The 22974-nt window shown below is 37.4% G+C and overlaps 4 protein-coding genes across 18 annotated transcripts; 2 read left to right on the top strand and 2 right to left on the bottom strand.

The window, feature by feature from the left end:
• Positions 1 to 1428: 1428 nt before the first annotated feature.
• On the bottom strand, positions 1429 to 7971 carry LOC108729947 (zinc finger protein Pegasus). Of its 9 annotated transcripts, none has more exons than XM_018459337.1 (6): positions 7729 to 7971; positions 4775 to 4990; positions 4110 to 4341; positions 3212 to 3480; positions 2804 to 3139; positions 1429 to 2543 (listed from the first exon to the last, which is right to left on the bottom strand). In XM_018459337.1, the coding sequence occupies exons 1-6, from the start codon at positions 7731 to 7733 to the stop codon at positions 2069 to 2071; spliced, it is 1533 nt and encodes a 510-aa protein (XP_018314839.1). In that variant the 5' UTR covers positions 7734 to 7971; the 3' UTR covers positions 1429 to 2068. The 9 variants fall into 9 exon arrangements, with proteins under 9 accessions (XP_018314839.1, XP_018314844.1, XP_018314836.1 ...); XM_018459342.1 differs by having other exon boundaries at positions 4775 to 4985; XM_018459334.1 differs by lacking the exon at positions 7729 to 7971 and adding an exon at positions 6392 to 6607.
• A 2519-nt stretch (positions 7972 to 10490) lies between these two features.
• Liprin-beta (liprin-beta 1) lies at positions 10491 to 18229 on the top strand. Of its 6 annotated transcripts, none has more exons than XM_018459329.1 (13): positions 12334 to 12487; positions 12593 to 12740; positions 13403 to 13617; positions 13998 to 14146; positions 14247 to 14601; positions 14770 to 14931; positions 14990 to 15121; positions 15248 to 15419; positions 15901 to 16196; positions 16317 to 16493; positions 16765 to 17136; positions 17269 to 17470; positions 17929 to 18229. In XM_018459329.1, exons 2-12 carry the CDS (start codon positions 12653 to 12655, stop codon positions 17425 to 17427), a joined length of 2277 nt encoding a protein of 758 aa, XP_018314831.1. In that variant the 5' UTR covers positions 12334 to 12487; positions 12593 to 12652; the 3' UTR covers positions 17428 to 17470; positions 17929 to 18229. The 6 variants fall into 6 exon arrangements, with proteins under 6 accessions (XP_018314835.1, XP_018314831.1, XP_018314834.1 ...); XM_018459332.1 differs by having other exon boundaries at positions 12557 to 12740; positions 15248 to 15326; XM_018459331.1 differs by having other exon boundaries at positions 12557 to 12740; positions 17269 to 17365.
• A 769-nt stretch (positions 18230 to 18998) lies between these two features.
• RpL27A (ribosomal protein L27A) lies at positions 18999 to 21211 on the top strand. Of its 2 annotated transcripts, none has more exons than XM_018459344.1 (6): positions 18999 to 19091; positions 19400 to 19463; positions 19886 to 19983; positions 20289 to 20438; positions 20753 to 20888; positions 21079 to 21211. In XM_018459344.1, the coding sequence occupies exons 1-5, from the start codon at positions 19014 to 19016 to the stop codon at positions 20879 to 20881; spliced, it is 519 nt and encodes a 172-aa protein (XP_018314846.1). In that variant the 5' UTR covers positions 18999 to 19013; the 3' UTR covers positions 20882 to 20888; positions 21079 to 21211. The 2 variants fall into 2 exon arrangements, with proteins under 2 accessions (XP_018314846.1, XP_018314847.1); XM_018459345.1 differs by lacking the exon at positions 18999 to 19091 and adding an exon at positions 19213 to 19237.
• A 9-nt stretch (positions 21212 to 21220) lies between these two features.
• Positions 21221 to 22863, bottom strand: Sf3a2 (splicing factor 3A subunit 2). The gene is made up of 2 exons (XM_018459327.1): positions 22160 to 22863; positions 21221 to 21685 (listed from the first exon to the last, which is right to left on the bottom strand). Exons 1-2 carry the CDS (start codon positions 22703 to 22705, stop codon positions 21407 to 21409), a joined length of 825 nt encoding a protein of 274 aa, XP_018314829.1. The 5' UTR covers positions 22706 to 22863; the 3' UTR covers positions 21221 to 21406.
• Between the last annotated feature and the right edge of the window lie 111 nt (positions 22864 to 22974).

Genomic DNA, 22974 nt, shown 5'->3' with positions numbered 1-22974 from the left:
ATATATATATATATATATTTATATTTATAATATCCGTGTATACATATATCTGTGTGTGTCTGTCTGTTATGTACGTGACTCTACGTGTGTACATATATATATGTAATACATATATATGTATATATACGCTATCTCAATTTTCTTCCCTTCGTGCTTTCTCTCTCCTCTAATACTCTTTTTCTCTCTGTACAAATATTTATATATAAAATATTTATCGAATCAAAGGCGAGAAAGGAGGAGAGAGGCGACCCCAGCCAAAGCGAACGGATCGAGATACCTGCCCGGTATGTACGAGCCCTCGGCTAAAAAGTCACACCTCTCGAACTTGCCCCCTGTCGTATTAATAATTAATAACGCACGCCCGGCTAACTTTTGTGTCCTGTACATCTTCGCTTCGCGGTTTTGCACTGGTTTCTCACTGCGACGCAACGTTCCTATCTAAAGGAGAAAGAAGAATAGATGGAACTCGCGATAATACCTGTCGCGTCGCGATACAACGGTATCCATGTATATCGATGCGTCGTGCCGACATTTTTTCGACGAACGCGACGTTTCGTATCCTTCAAATTTGTACAATATCTCGATAGAGCTGCTTCTCGAATCCGTGTGGATATCTACATCGCGGAATTATTAAAAGATAAATTGTTCGATAATTCGTGATGTTGTTCTTCTATATAAATTGTTGTTCTTCTATATAAATTTATAAATTCTACGCGCATAGGTCTTAAACACTCAAAAACAAAAGATATACATATTTTCTTTTTCTTCTACATACTTTGCACAATTTTTCTTTGTCTTTAGAGGGCCTGGCCTTAAAACAATAACATAAATGCGTTTCTTTCCTTCTCTCTCCCTCAATCTACAAAATAAACTTCTGATGGATTATATCCGCGCCTTGCCTCTATCATCCAAACCGCACAGCGTCAACTAAATAGTTTCTATCTATTTATTAGGTTAGAACAAAAGTTTGTAGCATATTATTTTATTTATATCATGTGTTTTAAAAAAAAATTTAGCAATTATATCATTCGATAGAGCAAAGTTTCAGCTTAAAGAATGTATTTTTTGAATTGCGATTTAACGATTTTTAAACGGAATTATGAACATATTTAATCCGTGATACTCAGTACCAAAAAATCTTAAAAACATTTTTAATAAATGATTTTATTATAAAATTGTAAGCTTGTTCGAAAGTCGAAAATTCTTGCGAGTCTTTTTTGGGCATGACAGACTCACAAGTAAGAAGAAAACTTCCTATTTTGCCAAAAATTATTAAACTCATAGAAACTCAAAAGACACTTTTCGAAAGAGATTTTAAGCTTTAAAACTCTTTCTTTTTTATTTAAATTTCATTCATTTTTAATATTCAAGCAACTGTAACGAAGTTCGTAGCTCTACTTTAGCTACTCGTAGCGAACTTTTGTTCCGACCCAATATATGAAATTTTAATGTCACACTTTTTTGCGATAAAAGCACAACATAGCTATATATATATATATTTTTTACTTTTCACGATTGACAGGGCAATTCGCGACGTGCCCCGTCGCGTTTCCATACTTATTTTACTAATTTAAGACTAATGATAGAGCTCGGAATATATCTCAATAAAGCCCTATGGACGGATAGTTCGTACAATATAACAGCATGATGGACGAGTGTGTTGGCAATTTCTTTTTTTCTCTCGCAATTTTCTCTCCCTTTTTCTCTTTTTAAAGGAAAGGCACAATTTGTCGCGCTTTGTACATTATTTTCTGAGGGAACAGACATACCCTCTCTCGAATTCTTAAAAATAATTTACAATTCAATTTACAACTGACTCACCGTCATGTTTCGGCGCGTTCTTGCGCGTTTCTGAAAGTATTTTTAGCGAGAAGTATGTCTGGACACGTCGCAGAAAATACTTATACCTTCATGCTAATGAACACTGTACGTATGTAAGACATACGTACCGAATCTCCTGCCATTTTGTTGCGTTTAACGAAGAAGGAAAAGAAAAGAAGTAGAAGAAATGGGAAAAGGAAAAAACGAATTTTTTAACTGCGGATACTTCTCTGTTTTCTCCTCCCAGTTACTGATGACTCTTACTCAGTAAATGCGAGTTGAACTGGTACAGATTGCAGCACTGCTCTCCGCAAATATTGCACTTCCACGGGTTACTCTCGCTGTGACAACCTTTGTGGAGGAAGTACAACGTCTGATCCGGAAACGTAATGCGACAGTGAGTGCACTGGAGGCCGCTCGTACGAGGATCCGGCCTGGTCGAAGTGGGTGGCTCGCCCCTCGAGTGTGGATTAGAATTAACGCTACCACCGCAACCGCTGTTGTTACTACTGTTATTGTTGTTATTGGTGGTACTGGTGGAAAGCTTACGGCGAAGATCATCGCGCAGCAACGATTTTAACGGCGACACCTTGATCAGCGATGGTAACGGTAGATTGCTCGATGTCGCTCCGCTGTCATCCATACCATTGCTGTTTGGCTCCTGCTTGATGGGTATTAAGGAGATCGAAGGTGTAATGGCTTCGTCGCCTCCGCCTACGTTCCTAAGAAAAATGCGAAAATCCAATCTGTAATTTATGTCATTTGGAACGTAATTAATTGTCGGTATTTCTAAATTAATGTTTAAACTTATAAGCATACATAATTTATCAATCAAATCAAAGTTAATAATAAAGATAACAAAATATATAAAGACTATAAAAATTTCTAATAAAGAACTTGTAATAAAATTTTTAACAATTAATCATTGCAATAAATATTAATAAATTTTATAAACATTAATTTAGGTTATTTAGATGCTCACCTATGAATGGTACTGCTATTGATAGATAATTGATGATGACTACTGCTTGGTGCATTGCTATTGCTGTCGGCGCTCTGAGGACTATTGGGACTGTCTCCGTTCAAAGGGGCAGGACTTGGATTTCGTTGATTGGCAGCTTGTTCGGGGTAAGGAATGGATATCTCCACATGGGGCGTGAGGAAATGCATGGGGGGCGTGGCGTTGTCGGTCGAACGGTTGCCAGTACTATCCCCGCTATCAGACAGAGGTGCCGAAGGCATTGCCTCCCCGGACGTGCAACTATTCATTATGGATGTAGAGCTATTTGGTCCTGGATTATCTAAATCTATTCCATGTCTATGAACAATAAAAGATATATATAAGATATATGAGAGCAATGATATTTTCCTTAAATAATTCATACATTACCTATTAAAGAAGTGCAACCTAAGGCATTTCATGGTAGCCGCACGATAATTGCAGAGAGGACACGATTTAACCATATCGTGCTGACCGACGTGTTCGTTCTGAAAGTGGGCACGCATTGCGATTTGTCTTTGGAAACCTCGGTTACATATCGGGCAATGGTATGGCAAAGTTTTTGAATGTGTCGTAAAGTGTTCCGCAAGATGGTCCTTCCGAAAGAATCTCTTCTGACATACTCGACATTCATATGGTTTTACGCCTGTATGCCTCATCTAAAAGATAAAAGGGGAATGCAATAGGTCAAACGTTCATAGATAACTATATTTATTCAATATGAAGAACGATTATTTAAGAGAATAAGAGTATATAATTCAAAAGAATTATATATTTACACTATCGTCTATAGTGATGAGCAACCTGGAGTTTGCTCGCGAATTTTTTGCGACCCACCGGCACATAGCCGAAAATATAAAATCATACCTTTTATTTTATGGAAACAAAATACACATTTTATGGCCAGCAAGATTTTATTTGTTTCTGAAAATGATTCTTACAAAAGGTTGCTCATCACTTTATACCTAAAAATTCTATTTACTTTTGTCGATGGTTATCAATTAACACTGTACAAACATGTCTTACTTACTAAAAAAAAGAATCAAGTGAATAAAATACTATAAAAATAAAGTAATAAAAAAAATCAAATATTTCATCAATATAAAAGATATAATTATTGAAATTTCAGAGTCTCATCTTTTACATAAGAAATATAAATTTAATATAATAATAATTTAAAAAATAGAAATGATCAATAATGATCGCTCGATACTTCCAGTTAAACGTGTAACATATCATAAGTAACATCAACATAAGTCTTTCTATTGTATAATCTTTCTATACTTACTTTGTGTCTTCTCATATTAGCTCCATTTGAAAATTTCATATTACAGACGTCACATTCAAACATCTTTCTGTGAGACCTGATCCCCGAATGGCCCTCTTCTGCATCCCCATCATTTTCTGTTCCTTCTATGCCTTCAGTGCTCTCTCCAGCTTCGCCACTCGCCAGACATTGATCTTGGTGAGCGGAGAAAGCTGTTTTATTTATAGTCTCATAATTGTCGCACCTATCACATCTATGAAATTAAAGAAATTAGACATATAATCAAGAAATAGAATCAAAATAGAGAGAGAGAATATTATTCTAATCAGCTGATTGCAACTGCCACTTGACAATGATTGTGTTCAGTAGAAAAAACAACTATGCAACTATTGTACGATTTTTTAATACGATTAATTTATTATATTAGATCCAGTAAAAAACTAAGGGCAAGACCAATCACATTAAAGAATTTTACAACAGTTGCTTTCTCTGCTAAATGCAGTCATGACTACATTTAGCAAAATGTTTATTTTACAACTGTTGGAAGTTTTCTTTGTGGTGATTAGATTATATTTTTAGATCTAGAGAAAGTCTTATCGCAGCGAAGAAAAGTCTCAACGGTTGTGAAATAAACATTTTGCTGAATGCAGCATCAATCAGATATAAAGCTGTGTTTTGAATCTCACCTAAACGCAGGAACAGCTCCGTCGCTACTGTCATAATTTGTATTGAGAGCTGCTTCGTTATCAGGATCCAACGTCTCTTCTTCCCTGTGATTAGAAGAGTCCCCAGCTTCAGCTTGCGAAGAGGAATGGGAGTCTACCTCGTTTTCCCCACCACCACCGTCAACCCCATCTGACATGTTACCAGGCGGAAGGACTATCTTGAGTCCGTCATCTAACCTAAGACGACAAGTACTTGGATTAATCAAGCTTACTCTTAAGCATCAAACACGAGCAGCTACCCATTGAATTATAACATAACAGCTCCGAGAGTCCCAAATGTCAAAAGGGAACACCGATCACCATCCATTCGCCCATTTAAATACAACCGTATCTCTTTAAATAGATCACACTGTCTTTCGTTAACTTTCGAGAACCGAGAAGCATTATCAGGGAAGGATCGATCATCTGACGCGCTCCGCGTTCCATATTTCACCGAGTCGAGCGAACGGGAGGCTCGTCGCGCGAGGCACCCGACCCGATATCGTCGTGCCCTACATAGCGTCAACCCGTTCGTCGTCACCACGTTCGTGGACACGTCGCGAAATTTCGCAACGCGATGCAGGAACGCGTTCCGCTACGTAGGACTCGCGATCGTTCGCTAGCTCGTAGCAAGGGTGCGAGCGAACCTCTCGTCGACATCGCGAATCCCTCGTGAAGAAACGTGAAAACGCTGTTTTAATCGCGCTTGTCTTGGCGGCGCGAGAGAGAGTCTCACCGTTTAACACCGTCGATCACCGTGACGTTACGCGCGAGCTCGCGTCAGCTCCGCTCGCATCTCGCGCCGTCGCGCGCCCGATCGGCCCGATGCCACCTTTACCTGTCAGCTCTCTCTTCGGCGGCTCCGCGATACCCGTATATCTCTCTGTCAGCAGGCGCTGTCAACCGTGCGGATTTTTGCGAGATACTCCGCGCGAAAGAGAGAGAGAGAGAGAAAGAGAGCGAGAGAGAGCTCGCGCGTGAATACGCGACTGTACGCGACTCCGAGAGGGGTGTCCGAGAGAGCAAGGTGCAACGGTACGAGTGTTACCCAATCCTGGGAAGATTACGGCATAGAAACACCTGGTGGTAAAGCGCAATGCCAGAGTGCACTGCACTTTGTCCCAGTTTCGACCGAATCCGTCACTCGTGACGTAGTTTTCGCGGCTTTTCCGCGGAAAGTCTCTGGCGGTCGCGCGCGCGACGGCGGAGGAAGCGAGAAAAAAAAATGATTGGCGAACGAGAGAGGAGGGGTAGGGCCAAAAGGGGGAAAAGACGAAACGAACGGGACGGAGACGGGGACGAGGACACCTCTCTCGCTCTCGGTTTTGCGGGCCACTTACTCACATTCCACGGAGGGGGGACCGCGGGTGCACCTTCCTCGGCGCCACGACGGAATTTCGCTCGTCCTCGCGCGCCGCCCGACACTCACGACCGCTGCCGCACACGCATCTCCCCGACACTTTTATTTTTCTCCTTCTCACTCACTCTCTCTCTCTCTCTTTCTTCTCCGTTTCCTCCCCGCGATGCCCGCGCACGGCCACACACAAATATAAAATGTAACGGAAGCGCGAGGTGTCCTACGACACTTCTCTCGCTCACCGATATCGACACTGCTGCCAACCGCGTCGCCGACGTCCATCACGACGACGCGGATCCGCTCGCCGATTGACGGATATCACGCCGACGACCGACGCCGATGCGGGAATCGCGACGCGCGAACCTCGACGAACTTCACCAAACTTCACGCCGAGCATCGACCTCGCGATCGAGGCCGCGCGCGCAACTCCTTCGCGCGAACCTAACCTCCCCGCGCAATTCGAGGTTGGTATCATGGTATCGCGCGCGTATTTCAACTCCTGACCTGTCAAACGTCATACGTCGTTATCTCGCCTGTCGTACGGCGTGTTTACGCGCAACAGATGGTGATGTTCCGCGATTTTTTCGGATGTTTCCTCGATTCACGCTGCCGTTTCCTAACACTTTTTTTTTATATAGTCATTTTTTCTTTTGTAATTTTCTTAGTTTCGTAATATTATTGACTTTATTACTGTAAATGTTTGTTTAGCACATTATGGCATTTGCTTGAGCGCTTGAGAGGATTAATCCTGGAGCGCCAGAGGAATAAAATTATCTATCTATCCATCCATCTATCTAATCCACCTACGTGAATTATTACATAAGTTTGTTTTTACTGCTGCATCATGCTGCACTAGAATTTTCTTAACTTTCCTTCTCGTTTTTATTAAATACTGAACTAACATATATTTTTTTTAACTTTAAGTCTAAGAAGTATACAATAGTCGAAGAATAAAAAAATAGATCTTTAATCAAGAAAGGTCACTGAGACAAAATTAGAATTATTTACAATTGTATTAAGTTAGGCAAAATGATTTGAAAGGAATGTAACATCCAGTAGAGAATTCTAGTATCTAAGCGTCATGTATGGTTCTTTCTAGCAAGAGAAAGTTTACAGTGATCATTTATGATGCTTTCTAGCAAGAGACACACAATAACACAGTAATCATTTCATTTTTGTTTAACATTGGCAAATATCAATAAGGGTGTAATGGTTCATTCATTTACCACCATCTGTGTCTCTTGCTGGAAAACACCTATAACCTTTAGTTTCGTTTAATATTTAATAACAAGAATTATAAATAATTCACTGTGTTACATTGTGTCACTTATATCTCTTGACTCTTGCTGGGAAGCACTCAAGGCGATGACGTTGAAGGCGCTAAATCCTACTAACTTAAAAACCCCGTGAATTTTTTAACTCAGGCACGTGAGAAGAGTGGAAATGAGGTCATCAAAAGCGACCCAATTTCCTTTTAATGTCGTCGGGTGAGTGATATCCAGTGTGATCAAATGGTCTCTCGATAACGCGCGAATCTCGTCGCGTATCATATCGATTCTCCGGTCCGACCTAACCTCACCTCATCTCCGACTCGCGTTCGCGGTGCACTTCACTGCGCCCCGCTGCGTGCAACTGCGTTGTTTGTTGACTTCTCGCGAGACTCGAATTCCGTTATGCCTCGTTGCGAACGGAGAGAATCGTCGTTGTGACGTTGGCGCGAACTGATTATCGTCTCACGAATTTCGTATTTCAGTGTGTGTCACCGATGCTTATCGTACACGCGGCCAACATCCGCAAGTCGACGGATCCCGACTGACGTAAACAGGTAATCTGCAATTCTGAGACGTCATATATTTTCTATCCCCACGCCCCCTCCGATACATTACGTCCTTGTTAATTTCTTGAAAATATGTTGTGACAAATCGATAAATGGACAAGTAGAGAAATTATGAGATTGCTCTTTGTCGTATCTATTTCGTACTTAATCATTAATAACGATGTAATATGTACTGTATATGTGTAATGTAGTGAATGAGCCAATAAGTAACCTTAATGTATATCACCTTGATTTTTTTAGAGCAAAATTATTATAAGATTATACATAAGAATATATATTATTTATTGACTCACCTGTTATACAGGGTGGCTATTATAGCTAAACGATTTTAAGGGATGACTCATACATAAAAAATCCAAGATGAAAACTTCATATGGTTATATGTCCGAAACAACTTGGTTTCAGAGATACAAGAGATATCATAGTTTAGAGAAAAATTTTATTTTTTTTTTTTAATTTCAAAAACCATTCAAATTATTTTGATGAGACTTTGTATGTGTTTGAGGTTCCATTAAAATAACTTGAATAATTTTCAAAATTTTTAGAAAAAATCAAATTCTTCCTTTAACTTTGACACCCTGATCTTTGAAACTAGGTCGTTTCGGATATATGATCATATGAAATTTTCGTCTTGAATTAGTGTGAAGAGTCACCACTTAAAATCTCTTAGAGTACTTAATAGCCACCCTGTGTATTAAGTAAAATGTTAACAGTATGCCAATAGACCTGTTTTGTTTCCATACTCCAGGACTAAACTTCTTGCTGGCTCATTTTCTTTTTCTTTTGTATTGAAGAAAAAAAGACAAAAGATGAACCATGTAAGAAATTCAGGCCTGGAGTATGGAAAGAGAACAGGTCTAATAGTTTGTCAGCAGATTGGAGTCGGAGCATGTCAACAATCTGAGCAGATTGCCAGAAAAAGCCAAACAGTCTATCATTTTATGATCATTTAAATGTACCATTATAAAACAGCAAATTCTGCTCGGTTTCTGCAGTGCCACTGCGTGTAATAGATTCTATTATATTTCTACTGACACTCTACCGACAAAGCAAACAATAGACACTTTGTAACGTCTATTTTTAACAGATTTGGCTATCTGGATGTATTTATCTAATATATCAATTTATAAACGAGCACTCCAAGAAGGCACATAAATTATTTGTAAATGTGCGAAATGATTTATTTGAGCTTGATGCAGCTGTGCTCGTGAAGAAGAATTAACGGAGACGGAGGAAAAGAGAGAGAAGAGTGAAAGAAAAAGAGAGACAGATAGAGACAGTGACATAGTATATGTTATGGTGGCAGAATGTTGGGCGTTGCTCTCCAGTACCTGTTGATCGTCGTTTGCATGCGTGTTATCTCTTTGTGCGATTGTCATTGTTTTACTGTAATCTGTGAGCTCTCCGGTGATCATTCTTATCATGAGACGCTACGGTAAAGATCGGAGTGAATGATCGTCTCGTGACATTCGATCTCTCTCTCTCTCTATCTCTCTCTCTCTCTGCGTTTTGCGGTTCTCACATACCTCTTTTTTTTCTTGCGATCGATTATCGAATTCATGTGCTTTATCACCGATAAGAATATCCATTTTGCATATGTTAAGTGCTCCTCGACGGATTCTGAATTCAACATAATATCTCTATTTTTGGCTAAAACTAGTTGATTTTTTTATTTATGATTGAGGTGTTTAATTTTGGAGATGATCGCGTCCACTTTTGAAAAATTTAAGGTCATCGTCGATATATAACCCATAAATGAATTTAGAACAAGAATAAGTTCAAAATTTACGCCTCGTAGTGTAAAAAAAAAATGTCTATAAATCGAAGATATTTTCGCAAATAATTGTTTTAGAAACTTACGATTTTACTGCAGTTTAATAAAGAAAAATTATTCGTTCTTTTTTACTATACGATTGTCTGTTACAGGTGTCTCTTTAGAAAAATTATATAACAAATAATAAAGTGATAAAGCCACTTTCACGAACTGTAGTATTTTGCTTTAATCCGCTGCAAATATTTTCCGCTATAAATTAATTTAAAAACAATAATAGAATATAATTCGAAACTATCTAAATAAATTTTTCTCGAGCAAATACTCGTTTTTTTATTAGGTATGTATAATTGCAATTTTATGTAAAGTGCCATAAGAATAAAATTATAAAAAATGTGAGTATAATTTAAAATCCATTTGTGTAATTTCTCTCACCCGCATGCTATTGACTAAATGGAACAGTCTTGAACGTCGCACAATTATATCTACAGTGCATCGCACCTCGCGACGTTGCACTTACGTCGTCTGGAAAGCCTATGAATCAGCGATCGAGCTTTCATGTCGTTTCGCGTGTAACATCCAGCAAGCACTTCCATTCATAGAAATACCAAGTTTTAAAGAAGGATTTTGCAAGGCGTGTCGGAAAAATATTATCGGAGTGAAAATATCAACAGCTAAAAATGATAATTTTCCTCTTGCAGCGTTAAGTGATGGGCAAAGGTGAGGAGTGAAAGAGTTCGAACGAGGCCAGCAAGATGCTGGAGGCCGCGTTGCTCCAGATGGACGACATTATTTCTGGTACAAATGTCACTTGTGCACATATCAAATAAGGATGTAATAGATTTGAATGTATCATTTATATGGATACATATGAGGATTCTATATATATTTTGTAAATACATTTTCAACGCGAGAACTTTCAAAAGAAAAATAGGGGAGCAAATACTACCGATTTTGTTTTATGTCATTAAAAAAAGATAGAAAAATATTCAGTTTAAAAACCCATAATTTGTGACGTCCGCTTGATGTATATGTATATTTAAAAGTTGAACGTACGCAAGGGAGGCAGGAGGATTCTTGCCCCTAAATTTTGGCAAGGAGAAATGAATTATGAAAATTATTTTTATAATAAAAAGAGAGTTAAACGTCTATTGCTCATTTTGTAACTTATACCTTACATGTAAGAAAATTCGTCGAAAATCCTTAAAGGCTGACTTTAATAAAAAATTTTTAATAAGTTTTGTGTAAAGATAAATTTTTGCCCCTTCTTGATTGAAATTCTAGGCCCATTTAAAGTATAATGAATTTAAAGTATAATAGGTCGCAAATCTCATAAGCCTGCCTTATCCTAGTATTGAATGACATTCGAATGACATTGTGATCACTCTCTGCATAATCATTATATTATAAATATATATTTGCAGGTGCTTGTGCCGAGAGTTCGGCCGAGAGTAGTTCGGAGTGGAAGAACTCGGTGAAAGAGGCGGCAAGGAATCTCGTGACTGCGATAAAGGGCGCACCGATGCCACCCCCGCCGCCTGATGGCGTCACTCAGAACATCCTCTTGGCGTGGATGCAGCCGGTAAGCTAACAAACAGATAGTGATCTCTGTCTCGTCGATTTTATGCCACTCGCACATTCATCGACGATCGAAGGATGAGCGTCATTACCTCGGAATTTTGTCCTTCCGCTTTTCAAGATGACACGTTCCGGAAATAGGAACAATTTGTTTCGCGATCGACTCGGACGTCGTTGTGCGAGGAACACGTGTGGTGTCCGCCTCGTGCATCCGGAGCCGCGTCCGGTACGCACGTGTTCGCACGCGTGTTTGATCGCCGTGATGTACATCGGTCACGTATGTCCGTCATACATCCGGACATTTGATTTTGTAATCATTAGAACGTAATTACGGACTTAATGTTGATCGATAGGGGTCGAAATCGACTATGACTTAAGAATCCATTTTTGGTTTTAATTGCCATCCTTTTTTAACTATGCGTGTGTTATGTGAATATACATTGTCGATAGAATTTCTCTCTTGCCTATAAAAGTAAGTATATAATTGACAATAATTTCCATATATTATACACGATTAAATTATTAACGCTAGAAGTATCGAGCGGTTATTATTTGATTTTGTTTTCTAGATTATTACGTTTATTAAAATATTGTGAATATTTGAAGTGTAAAATATAGAATTCTGAAACTGTTTGACTTTTCGATAATTACATATGTCCTTTATATTCTGATAAAATATTTGATTTGTTTATAGCTTTTTTTTATAGTACTTTATTCTTTTTTAATTAGTAAGAAGCGTTGGTACTTCTGATGTTAAATTAATAAATTATAACAAGACGAAGATAATTTTTATCACCTTATTTTTTATGCAGTTTAAATAGCTAATGATGACGAGAACCGTCTAATGGTTGCGATCGTCATAGGTAACGAGAAGAGAGTACATTAATCTATTTATAAATTGCTGTTGCTCCTCTCTCTCCTTCTTTCTCTTTTGCGAGCTCCCTCCCGCTCTTCTCGAAGGATTTCATGGCGTTAATTTTAGTTTCGGCGGAGACGATGTCGCGACTGGTAATGCGAGAGTGCACTTTACCGAGATAACGTTCGATTGTGTACAAGCCTGCCTATATCAGAGTCCTGAATGCACTTTGCACAATGCACGGTATCTGACAACGTCATACCAAGTGTCTATTATAATAGATATCGTGAGAGAAAGTAAGTGATGGAAATGTGATTTTTATTGGAAAAAGTATTCTGACGTTAAGACATCTTTCACTGGACCAGGCATAAGACCGTAATGTGTTTCATATCGATTGTCAGCACGACTAGAAAGCGAACGCAATAATTCAGTGAAATAAAACGTACAGCATAAAATTTATCATGGACAACACCTGGAGCGACGGTATCGTTGGAGAACGGAAGGATCTCACCCCCATAATGGAAGAAGAGGACAAAGGACAAGCGAAAGGTTCCTCTTTAACTCTTTTTCCCATCCCACGTGATGTCAGCATACAAAATTGGAGAATTAAAGCGACAATAGTATCTGATTAAACCGGAACTTGTTTTTCGGTATCGCCCGAATCAAAGATACGTCTCGAGTAGGTCAATTTTGTATTTTCAATTGAATGTGAAAGCTACATATTTCTACGGTTTACTACTTTCACGAAAGCAAAACCATGACACTCGAACGGTTTCGATTAAACGGCACGATATAACTTAGCAGACGTCCGATAGACGAGTTTGCGGGACTCGTCGCGTTTCGGTACTAAAATCGTGTGGCTGGCTAGCTCACTTTGGCTGGCCAGTGCACCGAAGTTATGCTTTTGATGGTGCTCGAATAAATGGCATGCTCGAAATAGATTGCCTTAACCACGGAGCGCACCGACCGTAGTTGACCGCCGAAGGCACATACGTTCATTGACTCATAATCTTGAGTACGAGTATAGTACGCGGGATTGATTATTGTTTCAATCTCTGATAAAATAAACACCCGTCGAGGTCACCGTGCGAAAAATAGATCGGAGCGTGTTATAATTTTGGAAAATTCACCGCGATACGGTCGACGGAAGGAACCTCTTGAACCTTTTATATGCGTGAATTAAAAAAAGCTTCAAACGTATCTAAATTCAGGTTCTCAGTCGGACTCGTCGGACGCGGCGTCGACTATAAAGCGTTGGAACAGTCGATGGACGCCCTCAGAGGGCTACGATTCGTCGGGCACATCGACCAACTCCGACGTAGATGACGAGTACGTCGAGGATTATTCGCAGGACAGCAGAACAGACCTATCCGAACCGACAATTGCTTGTCAGACAGCCTACCGATCGCAGGAGTGTTTGTGTCAGGTAGATCTAAGATAGAGGAATCAAGTTAAAAAAAAGTCATTTGAATAAGGAATATCGTATTTATACAGTATTGACCATAAATATAAAGAACTCCCACAAATTAACGTCAATTTTTTACATCTAACGAAAGATAAATTCAAAAAATAGTTTTATTGAAAAATAATATTTATTTTTATAATAATTTTAATATTTTCAGTTCTCTCTCTCTCTCTCTCTCTCTCTCTGGTTTTTATTACCGCCTTTTCTAAGAAAAAAATCACAATATATTGATCTTTGAACTTATGACTAAGATTGTATATCCCAATTAGTAAAATATGATTGTATGAGAAATATAAACGAAATATCTTTCGCCGTGTGAGATATTGATAATATCGTTGTAGGCTTGCTTACTCGGCTATGCTAAGATGATAGCGCTTCAAGGGAGTATGCCTAATATCTGTGCAGTATCCAGTGGTATGACTAATACCTGCCCGGCGTCGACTGCGCATCTGGGAAGTTTCCCGTCTCTCTGTACGATGCCATGTTCAAGGTCATTGTTTATATAGAATCTTAACTTTAATATTGTTGCTCGAAAAATACAAATATCCTTAATAAACTCTGAAAAACTATCGATCCTTACAAACCGACAGCATTTCTAGCGACCTCGCACATCATGCCGTTAAGGAACATGCCGGAAGTGTCGCTCATTATCCACACGTTTGTCACGTACAACAAGATCCAATATTCGCGAAGGAGCGAGAAATACACGCAGGTAACAGGATGAACAGTACGACATCTCTGCCGGCAAACTCGACGGGAAGATGTGCCGGTTCTTTGGACAGAAGACGACGCAGATTCCGCAGCAGAGTGGACCGTGATCAAAGAGCTATGTCTCATAGCGATCTGATCTACCATGAGAGAGAGAGACCGCATCACTACTGCTCACTGCAACAATTTCATTGCGGAAGCAATATGTGCCTAAATAATTATCATAGCAAAACCGAGGTATACTGTATAAAAGAACTTTCAATAAAACTTTCGACTGTGTGGTATCATAAATGCGAATTCTTCCTTAATCCTTATTTTAATAATATAATATTTACATGTATTTCGAAATAACAAAATTTTTCATTAATAAGGTATCAATGATCGTTTTATTGATTTATTTTTCAGGAACGATTGAGAAAGTTGGAAAGTGAACGTGGAGCATTACATATGGAAGTATCAGTTTTGTCTGAACAGGTGGACGCACAATCGAATAAGATCCAAGAACTGGAGAGTTTACTTCAAGAAAAGAGAGATACCTTGAGACAGATGGAAGAAGTGTTACAAAAGGTAAACTATCTCATGATGTTACTCATTGATTTAGAGCTTTACGTGTTTGTTTTTATAGGAAGTTTTATCAAGAAGCGCGTTAGAGACGCAGAAGTTGGAACTTCTTACCTCCTTGTCCGAAATGAAACTCAGACAGGCCAGTTTGGAGCACGAAAATCTATCGCTGCGCAGTACAAGTCCTTTATCGAATGTTAGTACATATGTTATAAATTTTTTATAAGTTAATATATTTTTCAATATTAAATTCTATATTACTGTAGATAGAGGGGATAAAATAGACCGTGATAAAATTTACTAAGCAGTTTTATATCTACAGGGTGAAAGATTCAGCAGACATACGGGTCAATATAGTAGTCTTCCCAGGCCACCGACATCCAAGAAAGGCGTTGTATTTGGTAAGGTTCCAAATTTAGTCTCGGGAGCGCATACGACGGTACCCTTGGCTGTCAGGGGAGTCTCTGCGAGATGTCTGTCCGCTCCTATTCTAGGTTCCGATCGATCTTTATCTAAGCATGCGGTGTCACGCTAAAATATTTTTAACGATGAACACGTTATCTCAGTATTAATTGACTCGAGTAACAGCATGTTGCGATTAATTGAAAAAGTAATTTCGCTTGTAAATCACTCATAGCTGATGCGCATGCTTTCGGACATTATTTAATACATTCTTTAAGCCTTCATAGTTTAAATTAATTTTTATAAATATATAAATATTGTGCTTCCTCTTTATTTTAATTTTGATAATTTGATCACTTTGTGGAATTTTATGGAGCCAAAATATAGTTTACTATTATAATCATGTATAATGCTTTGATAGAAGAAAAATATTTGAAGAATTATATACGAGTAAAATTGCCACAAAGAATCTCGAATTTAATGCAGTATCATGCAAAGGATCACTACATATAATTATTTAACATTCATGACTAATGCCGTGTATGATTTTATAAACAAACATTATCACTGTAGCGGAAGAAGCAAAAATCGTGATTAGTGAGGTGTGCGCGCAAGTGGAATTATCGCCACCGAAACCGCTCGCAGAACTCAGTATGGAGGAGATCAGTGATTGGTTGGCACGCCTTGGTCTGGAATGTTACGCCGGTGAGTTGAGACGATGGGGTGCCACTGGATTGAAACTGCTCGATGCCACACAGGTTCAACTAGAGAAAGAGTTGGACATAAAGAATGCTCTGCACAGGAAAAAATTACTCTATGCCATTGAATCAGAGCGAAGCAACGGCGCTGGATTTCTCGGTTCTCACAAGGTTGCAGTAGATGTTATTACAACTTTTTCGAGTTATCTGAGAATGAAGATACTTCATTCTCAGATTTTCTTAGATGAGAAAATCTCTTTGAGAATAAAGATTTTTTCTAATATTTCGCAGATGGATAATGCAGCCGTGTTACGGTGGCTAGACGATATTGGACTGCCGCAGCACAAGGAAGCTTTCCACAATGCCAAGATCGATGGTAGAGTTTTACATAGATTGACCACAGAGGATCTCTTAAACCTTGGAGTGACTGCACAGTTGCACGCCGCCAGTTTAAGACGTGGAATTCAGGTACTTTGTTACGTACAATGTTATGATTAATAGCATAAACTTTTATATTCAGAGCTACATGATATTGTCCGCAGAACACTAACAGTAACGTCAATGTTATAATTTCCTTCTCAACAATATAACTGTTATGTACAGCATGTATTATAACATATATTTATATTATTGAGTGAGAAATTATAATATTGATGTGGTATTACTGTTAGCTTGTGTTCTATGGGATATCGACCATCAATTTTGAGTCAATATTTGAAACGAGATGCAAATCGTGTAGGTTTTACGAGATTTGAGTTTCGAGTTTGACAATTTGGAAAGAAGATCTATGACTGGGAATGGTGCCGATGGTACAAACGTGAGTCTCTGGACAAATCATCGTGTAATGGAATGGCTACGAGTCGTGGATCTTGCAGAGTACGCGCCGAACATGCGCGGCTCTGGTGTTCATGGCGGTTTGATAATCCATGAAGGTCGATTTACTTCCGAGCTGCTTGCTACGTTGCTCAGCATTCCACCGGCAAAGACTCTACTTCGTAGACACCTAACGACACATTTCAATCAGATTCTCGGCAGAGAGGTAGTTCAACAAAAGCGAGAGATAGAGAGTACGCTTGGATTCGTTCCATTGACGCTTACCGCTAGATTAAAGGTGCGTTATATTTTTCGTTATCTTCTGCTGAAGAATACGATAAAATCTTGCAATCTTGTAATTATTTCATATATTTATCTTATCACGATATTAATACTTTTTAACAGTAAATGATTATTATATTTTATCTAGGTACCAAAGAAATCTCAATTCACATTGAAACGCAAGAAGAGTAAAAGCGAGATGGATTTCGGCAATTTGGTTTGTCCATTGGAAGCGTCACCACCAGGTACCCCATCAACGCCCTCGTCAACACCGGGCAGTCCTAACTTGAACTCACCCACATTCTAACCACAATTTAAAGCTTCATTCGGGTAATCATCTAAACTAACTTGTAAGTCTAACTCGACTAATGATATTAATGATCGTATTACGATCGTAAGATTTTATAAATTTTGTACATCATATTTTCATTTCTGGAAAAGCTTATTTTTTGTTAAATACTTCATCTTGAGTATAAACAAGGTATAAAGATTATATGAAAGGTTATTATATATATATATATATATATGTGTGTGTGTATATATATGTATATTCGTATGAAATATATCATATATCGGACTGTAAATTAAAACTATTAGCTTATATCATGTAACTCTTTTACATCGATATTGCTTATATTATTATCCATTTTCATTCATTTCTTCATTATAATTCATATTTTGTCTTTTTATCAAAAGCTTTTTATGAAGACATCGAATCCTATATAGCGCTATTATTAACCATTTCGAATATTTTTTTATTTTCTATGCTTTAATTTTATATACTTAAAAGAAATAATATCCCTTTTAGACTTGGAGGATACTGGGCAAAGGAGAATTATAGGTTGCATATGAAGTGTATGAAAAGACATATTTTAATATTAAAACAATGGATATATACATATCCAAACAACTCTGAGACAACGCGCGAAGACATACTAGAATCATCTGGGACCAGGTTATCCATATCGTAAAGTACATAACCACATCGAAATGTGCATTTTGATAAGTTGCATAAACGAGAGTTAACTCTGACACCGCCAAAGTTTCATTAACGCCAACTAAAAGATTTGATAAAAATTAACAGCTTTATAGGCAATAAATATTTTTACTACGAATCATTAAATTATGTATAGGTATTATATAGGTATACCATAAATTGAAAATAAATATTAAATTTATACTTATTCTCCATTTCTTTGTTCACTTTTAGCTCTTGTGTAAGAATATATCATCCAATCAATTGTCTGTTATATGTTTTTATTTCTTAGGAAAAATGGAATATTTTTATGCAACACATCTGTCTTGAGTGTAAAAATAATTGTAACTTTTACATTTTTTACACAAAAAAATGTTTATATAATTATGTATTAATTTTTTTCAACCAGTTTTATCAATAATTTTGTTAATTATTTTGTTAATACATCATTTAATCATTATTAACGTGTCTAACTTTATACATATCTTATTGACGATTCGATTGTCCACATTACTAAAAAAAGTGGCAAATTTAATATAAAATATTCTCATTGGTAGTGTGTGTATGTGTATGTGTATGTGTGTATGTGTGTGTATATGTGTGTGTATACACAGGGAAATTACTAAGCACTGGCCAATGTAAATAGATGTGAACTAACGGAACTCTTCTATTATTTTATATCACTTCTTACAGTAATATAAAATAATAATAGGAAGATTTGTTAATAAATGAAGTATGCAGTATATATTGATACAATTCAAAGAAAATGAAAATACACTATTTTTTTAATCAAATATGGTTCTTTTGCGGCAGACGATAATCAGTTGTAAGTTGGCGCAAATCTACCTTATTGACCGTCACATTTGAAGCATTTCCGTCAATTTGCAACTGGCGGAGCTTTCCAATGCGCATGCGTAATGTACATTTTAATGGATTTGCATTGGCAGGACTGTTACGACTTTTCCCAACTTTTCCTTCATTACTTCCTCGGGATGGTGAGTGCTTTTGTATCGTGCTATCTCCAGAGTAATCCAGCGATATCGAAGACATCGTCACATTATTCATAACTTATTTCCATTAAACATACAATTAAGGTCATCGTGGATAATTTTCTGCATTTATTACACTCGCGAAGAGAATGTTACGATATATCTTTACTAGATCGGATAATGTTAACCTAAACGATCCTTATTTCGTATTGAATAACATAATCGAAAGCAGTTTTCGAATCAATCGATAATTTTAACGTTAGTCATCATTGTGTATTGTTAATCTTTTGCATTACTTTGTTATGTTTACCTAGTCTACACACAAGAAGAAGACCAGGAAATTACGTGGACACGTGAGCCATGGCCACGGCCGTGTTGGTAAGTTTACCCGGTATAATTTGTTGTAGCTGTAACATGTGCGTAAAATAAATAAAATAGTATTAGTAATATAATAAATGGTGCTAGTAAATGAAACATAGCACGATATATAATTATGAATTTAAGATTAAAATTTCACATCCTTGTCTTCGAAAAAAGGAAATTAATTTTTTGTTAATGTAGAATATTCTTTGCAAAATTTTAACTAGAGTTCTTATCAATCAAAGTTTTTAGATGAAATAAAAAAATGCTCCATTTTTTGTATGTATATATATGATTATTATTGTATATATATTCTTCTATCACACATCTTGACTTTTGTATTTTGATTTAACTTTTGATATAAATATTTTTCTCTCTTTATATAGATATAGATACATTAATATATTGATTTATATATTTTTTTATTTGTCATCTTTTAGGCAAACATAGAAAGCACCCAGGTGGTCGCGGTAACGCCGGTGGTATGCACCATCACCGAATCAACTTTGACAAATATCATCCTGGTTATTTTGGAAAGGTAAGAATACATCTATATGATGTTGCACTACAAAGATAGCTATAGCTCTTTTTAGCTTCTTGCATGGTTCACTTTTCCTCTTTTTCTTTCAATGTTGGAAAAAAATAAAGAGATGAGACGAACAATGCAAGAAGTTCAGCTAAAAAAAAAACAGATCTTATGTATCAAATGATGAGATTTCAATTTTCACCGGCGAACTGAATCATATTGATTGTATTTGTATAATCTGAATAATTTCTAATATATAAATATGTTATTTGAAAATTTACATCAAATTGACTAATTGATACTTCTTCAATTTATAGCTCGGTATGAGGAATTATCATCTACGACGCAACACCAAATGGTGTCCCACTATAAACCTAGACAAATTGTGGACTCTGGTCTCTGAACAGACGAGATTGAAGTACAAAGATGTTGAAGGCAAAGCGCCTGTAATCGATCTTGTAAAAGCGGTAAGTGATAGACTTTTTTGTAATGTCAATTTTATGTACACTGGAACTTCATAATAGCGTTGTGAGGTTCACTATTAAAGTTTCAGTGTATTATATTTTATTTTAAATATTTATATTTCCTCATATGATGATTTGCAACGGGCGGACTGAAAAGTGCTGTACAACACTTATATTCCTGTTGAATGTTGCATTCTGATTATAAAATATTTAAAAAAAGATTGTATAATAAAACACGACAATTCAATCGTGTTTGCACTTGTATTTCAGCATGTGAAGTATATAAATACTTATTGATCAATATTAACTTTTTTCAGGGATATTACAAACTCCTAGGAAAGGGACGTCTGCCAAAGCAACCTGTTATCGTAAAAGCTAAATTCTTCAGTAAACAGGCAGAGGACAAGATCAAGGCAGTTGGTGGGACATGTGTTTTGTGCGCGTAATCATTGAGTATGTTAATTTTCCTTTAAACTTTTTCTTCAATGATATCTTTGTTATTATGATGATTCAGCAACGGGCGGTCTGAAAAGTACTGTACAACACTTATATTCCTGTTGAATGTTGCATTCTGATTATTATAAAATATTTTTAAATATTATTTTATATAAACAAAATGCTAATTTATACGTTTTGTTTTCAGAATATCAATCTCTCCATAAACGTGTATCTTGCAAGTACTCAAATTTTGATGAAATCTGTGAAATAGACGATCAGCATTAATTTACAGAGAATGTATTTCGATGAAATGATAAATAAACATTTTTTTAATCATATTTCTCTCGTTCCTTTTTTACAATTTGTTTTAGAATTATAGTTAGATCTTCATTTATATTACACAAGCCAAACATACATTCTTAAGTTTCATGATTTAGAATAAGATCAATCCCTTATAACATGTTGGTAGCAAAGATCTAAACACTAACATGAAAAAAATTTATATAAATATGTTGCGCATCCCGCCAGATTCCTTATGCTAAGTGAGGTGGTGGTGGAGGTATTTGCATTCCAGGTGCCAAGAGAGCTGGCGGCGGTGGTACCGGATTAAACATAGGCGGTCTGGGCGGAGGTGGTGGAACAGGCACCATCGGGCCTAATCCTGGTCTTATCAGAGGAACTGGTGGTGGCGGTACTTTACCCACAGACGGCTTCTCGTTCTTAAATGCAAATTGCAAGAAAAATTGTTTTGTGTCCTTGTTCCAGTGAGTCCAAAACTTTCCCTCTGCCTTTTCCACTTCCCTGCTAGGAACCTGTAACATTGATTATGTGAATAAAGAAAAGCTTTTCTACTATTACTACTTTTAAATATCACTTATATTAAACAAATAAAAGTTTCTGTTTAAATTATTCAAACGTATTCAATGGAATGAATGACCTAATATTCAAATAGAAAAAGGTGTGAGAATATAGAAATAAGCACACAAATAAATGAAAAGGGCTACATTTAATCAAAATGGATCTTGTCCAATATTTTTGCATGAATTTTACAATCAGTTCATGTAAACTCTACGCCGATTGTTTGCCGGTCTTGGATATGTTTCGATTTACTTGTACTATTCACTTGTACTTGCGCTATTCTGATAAGTCAAATATATATGGGGGGGGGATGATTAAGAAAATTCTATTTGTTCTAATTTAATTAAGTGATTTAAAAGTAATATTGCAAAATCAACAAGTAATTTAATAATACTGATGTTAATAAACATCTTCAGAAATAATCATACTTTGAAGGCGATAGTCTCATACGGCTCAGCTGCAAACAGCAGATACTGCCACTTGCGATCTGGTGGCTCGACCCTTTGCTCATAGGCGGACATGAACCTGTGTCGCGGTATCACATTGTCCGCCACCTCTGGGTAATCTACTTGAAACAGCAGGCTCTGCTGACCAGACTCCGGGTCACGCTGCTTGGTGACTCGGTAACCAGGTCGACCGATCTTCACGAACTTTTTCGGCTCGACCCGGGGCTTCTCTGGTGCAAGGGTTTGTGGCGCTTCCTTGGCTTCTTTCGCAGCTCTCCTGGCTAAATTGGCTTGATGTTTCTTACCCTGGGTGTGCGCTAGATAACTACCCTCATTGTTATGTAAAGTGAGACACAACTTGCATTCGTACGAGCCCAGGTGATTTTTCATAAAATACGGATCTTTGTTTAGATCAATGGTCTCCAGGGCGAGCTGACGGAGACGCTCCCGGCGGTCGCGATTGCTCTCCGACCAGGAGGCGACGCCGCCGCCGCCAGTTTTGCCGCCAGGACGATTTTGGAAATCCATTGTTGCTCTCCGAGAGTAAGTCGCGTCGATAGGAGGATGAAAATCGTTCTTTGCAAATACAGATACTCGTCAACGTTATTGTAAATACATCAATAACCTCACTTAGGTTTGCTTAGTTTAATATAACCTATGACCGCGTTTCACGATGTTATCAGATAATGGCCGAAGCACAGACTCTTGCATAACGCATAATGCATAGTGCATAAGGGAATCGACCAATCGAAATTCTTCTTTTCCATGGAATGGAAGGAAAGGAAAGATTCTGATTA

Source organism: Mycetomoellerius zeteki, unplaced genomic scaffold (assembly GCF_001594055.1).
Source record: "Mycetomoellerius zeteki isolate Tzet28-1 unplaced genomic scaffold, Tzet1.0 scaffold82, whole genome shotgun sequence".
Taxonomy (NCBI): domain Eukaryota; kingdom Metazoa; phylum Arthropoda; class Insecta; order Hymenoptera; family Formicidae; genus Mycetomoellerius; species Mycetomoellerius zeteki.
Note: the sequence above shows the minus strand (reverse complement) of the source record. Positions and strands in the feature narration are given on the sequence as shown.

Excerpts from the sequence above, each read along its gene's own strand:
- LOC108729947 (XM_018459334.1), bottom strand. The coding sequence starts at position 6,546 with ATGCTCGGCGTGAAGTTTGGTGAAGTTCGTCGAGGTTCGCGCGTCGCG. Across the intron at positions 3,481-4,109 it reads CTAATATGAGAAGACACAAA|ATGAGGCATACAGGCGTAAA; the intron begins GTAAGTATAGAA and ends TTTATCTTTTAG. Across the intron at positions 2,544-2,803 it reads AATAGCAGTACCATTCATAG|GAACGTAGGCGGAGGCGACG; the intron begins GTGAGCATCTAA and ends CATTTTTCTTAG.
- Liprin-beta (XM_018459329.1), top strand. The coding sequence starts at position 12,653 with ATGGACAACACCTGGAGCGACGGTATCGTTGGAGAACGGAAGGATCTC. Across the intron at positions 13,618-13,997 it reads CGCAGGAGTGTTTGTGTCAG|GCTTGCTTACTCGGCTATGC; the intron begins GTAGATCTAAGA and ends ATATCGTTGTAG. Across the intron at positions 15,122-15,247 it reads GTACAAGTCCTTTATCGAAT|GGTGAAAGATTCAGCAGACA; the intron begins GTTAGTACATAT and ends TTATATCTACAG.
- RpL27A (XM_018459344.1), top strand. The coding sequence starts at position 19,014 with ATGTACATTTTAATGGATTTGCATTGGCAGGACTGTTACGACTTTTCC. Across the intron at positions 19,092-19,399 it reads TTCATTACTTCCTCGGGATG|TCTACACACAAGAAGAAGAC; the intron begins GTGAGTGCTTTT and ends ATGTTTACCTAG. Across the intron at positions 20,439-20,752 it reads TAATCGATCTTGTAAAAGCG|GGATATTACAAACTCCTAGG; the intron begins GTAAGTGATAGA and ends AACTTTTTTCAG.
- Sf3a2 (XM_018459327.1), bottom strand. The coding sequence starts at position 22,705 with ATGGATTTCCAAAATCGTCCTGGCGGCAAAACTGGCGGCGGCGGCGTC. Across the intron at positions 21,686-22,159 it reads ATGAGACTATCGCCTTCAAA|GTTCCTAGCAGGGAAGTGGA; the intron begins GTATGATTATTT and ends TCAATGTTACAG.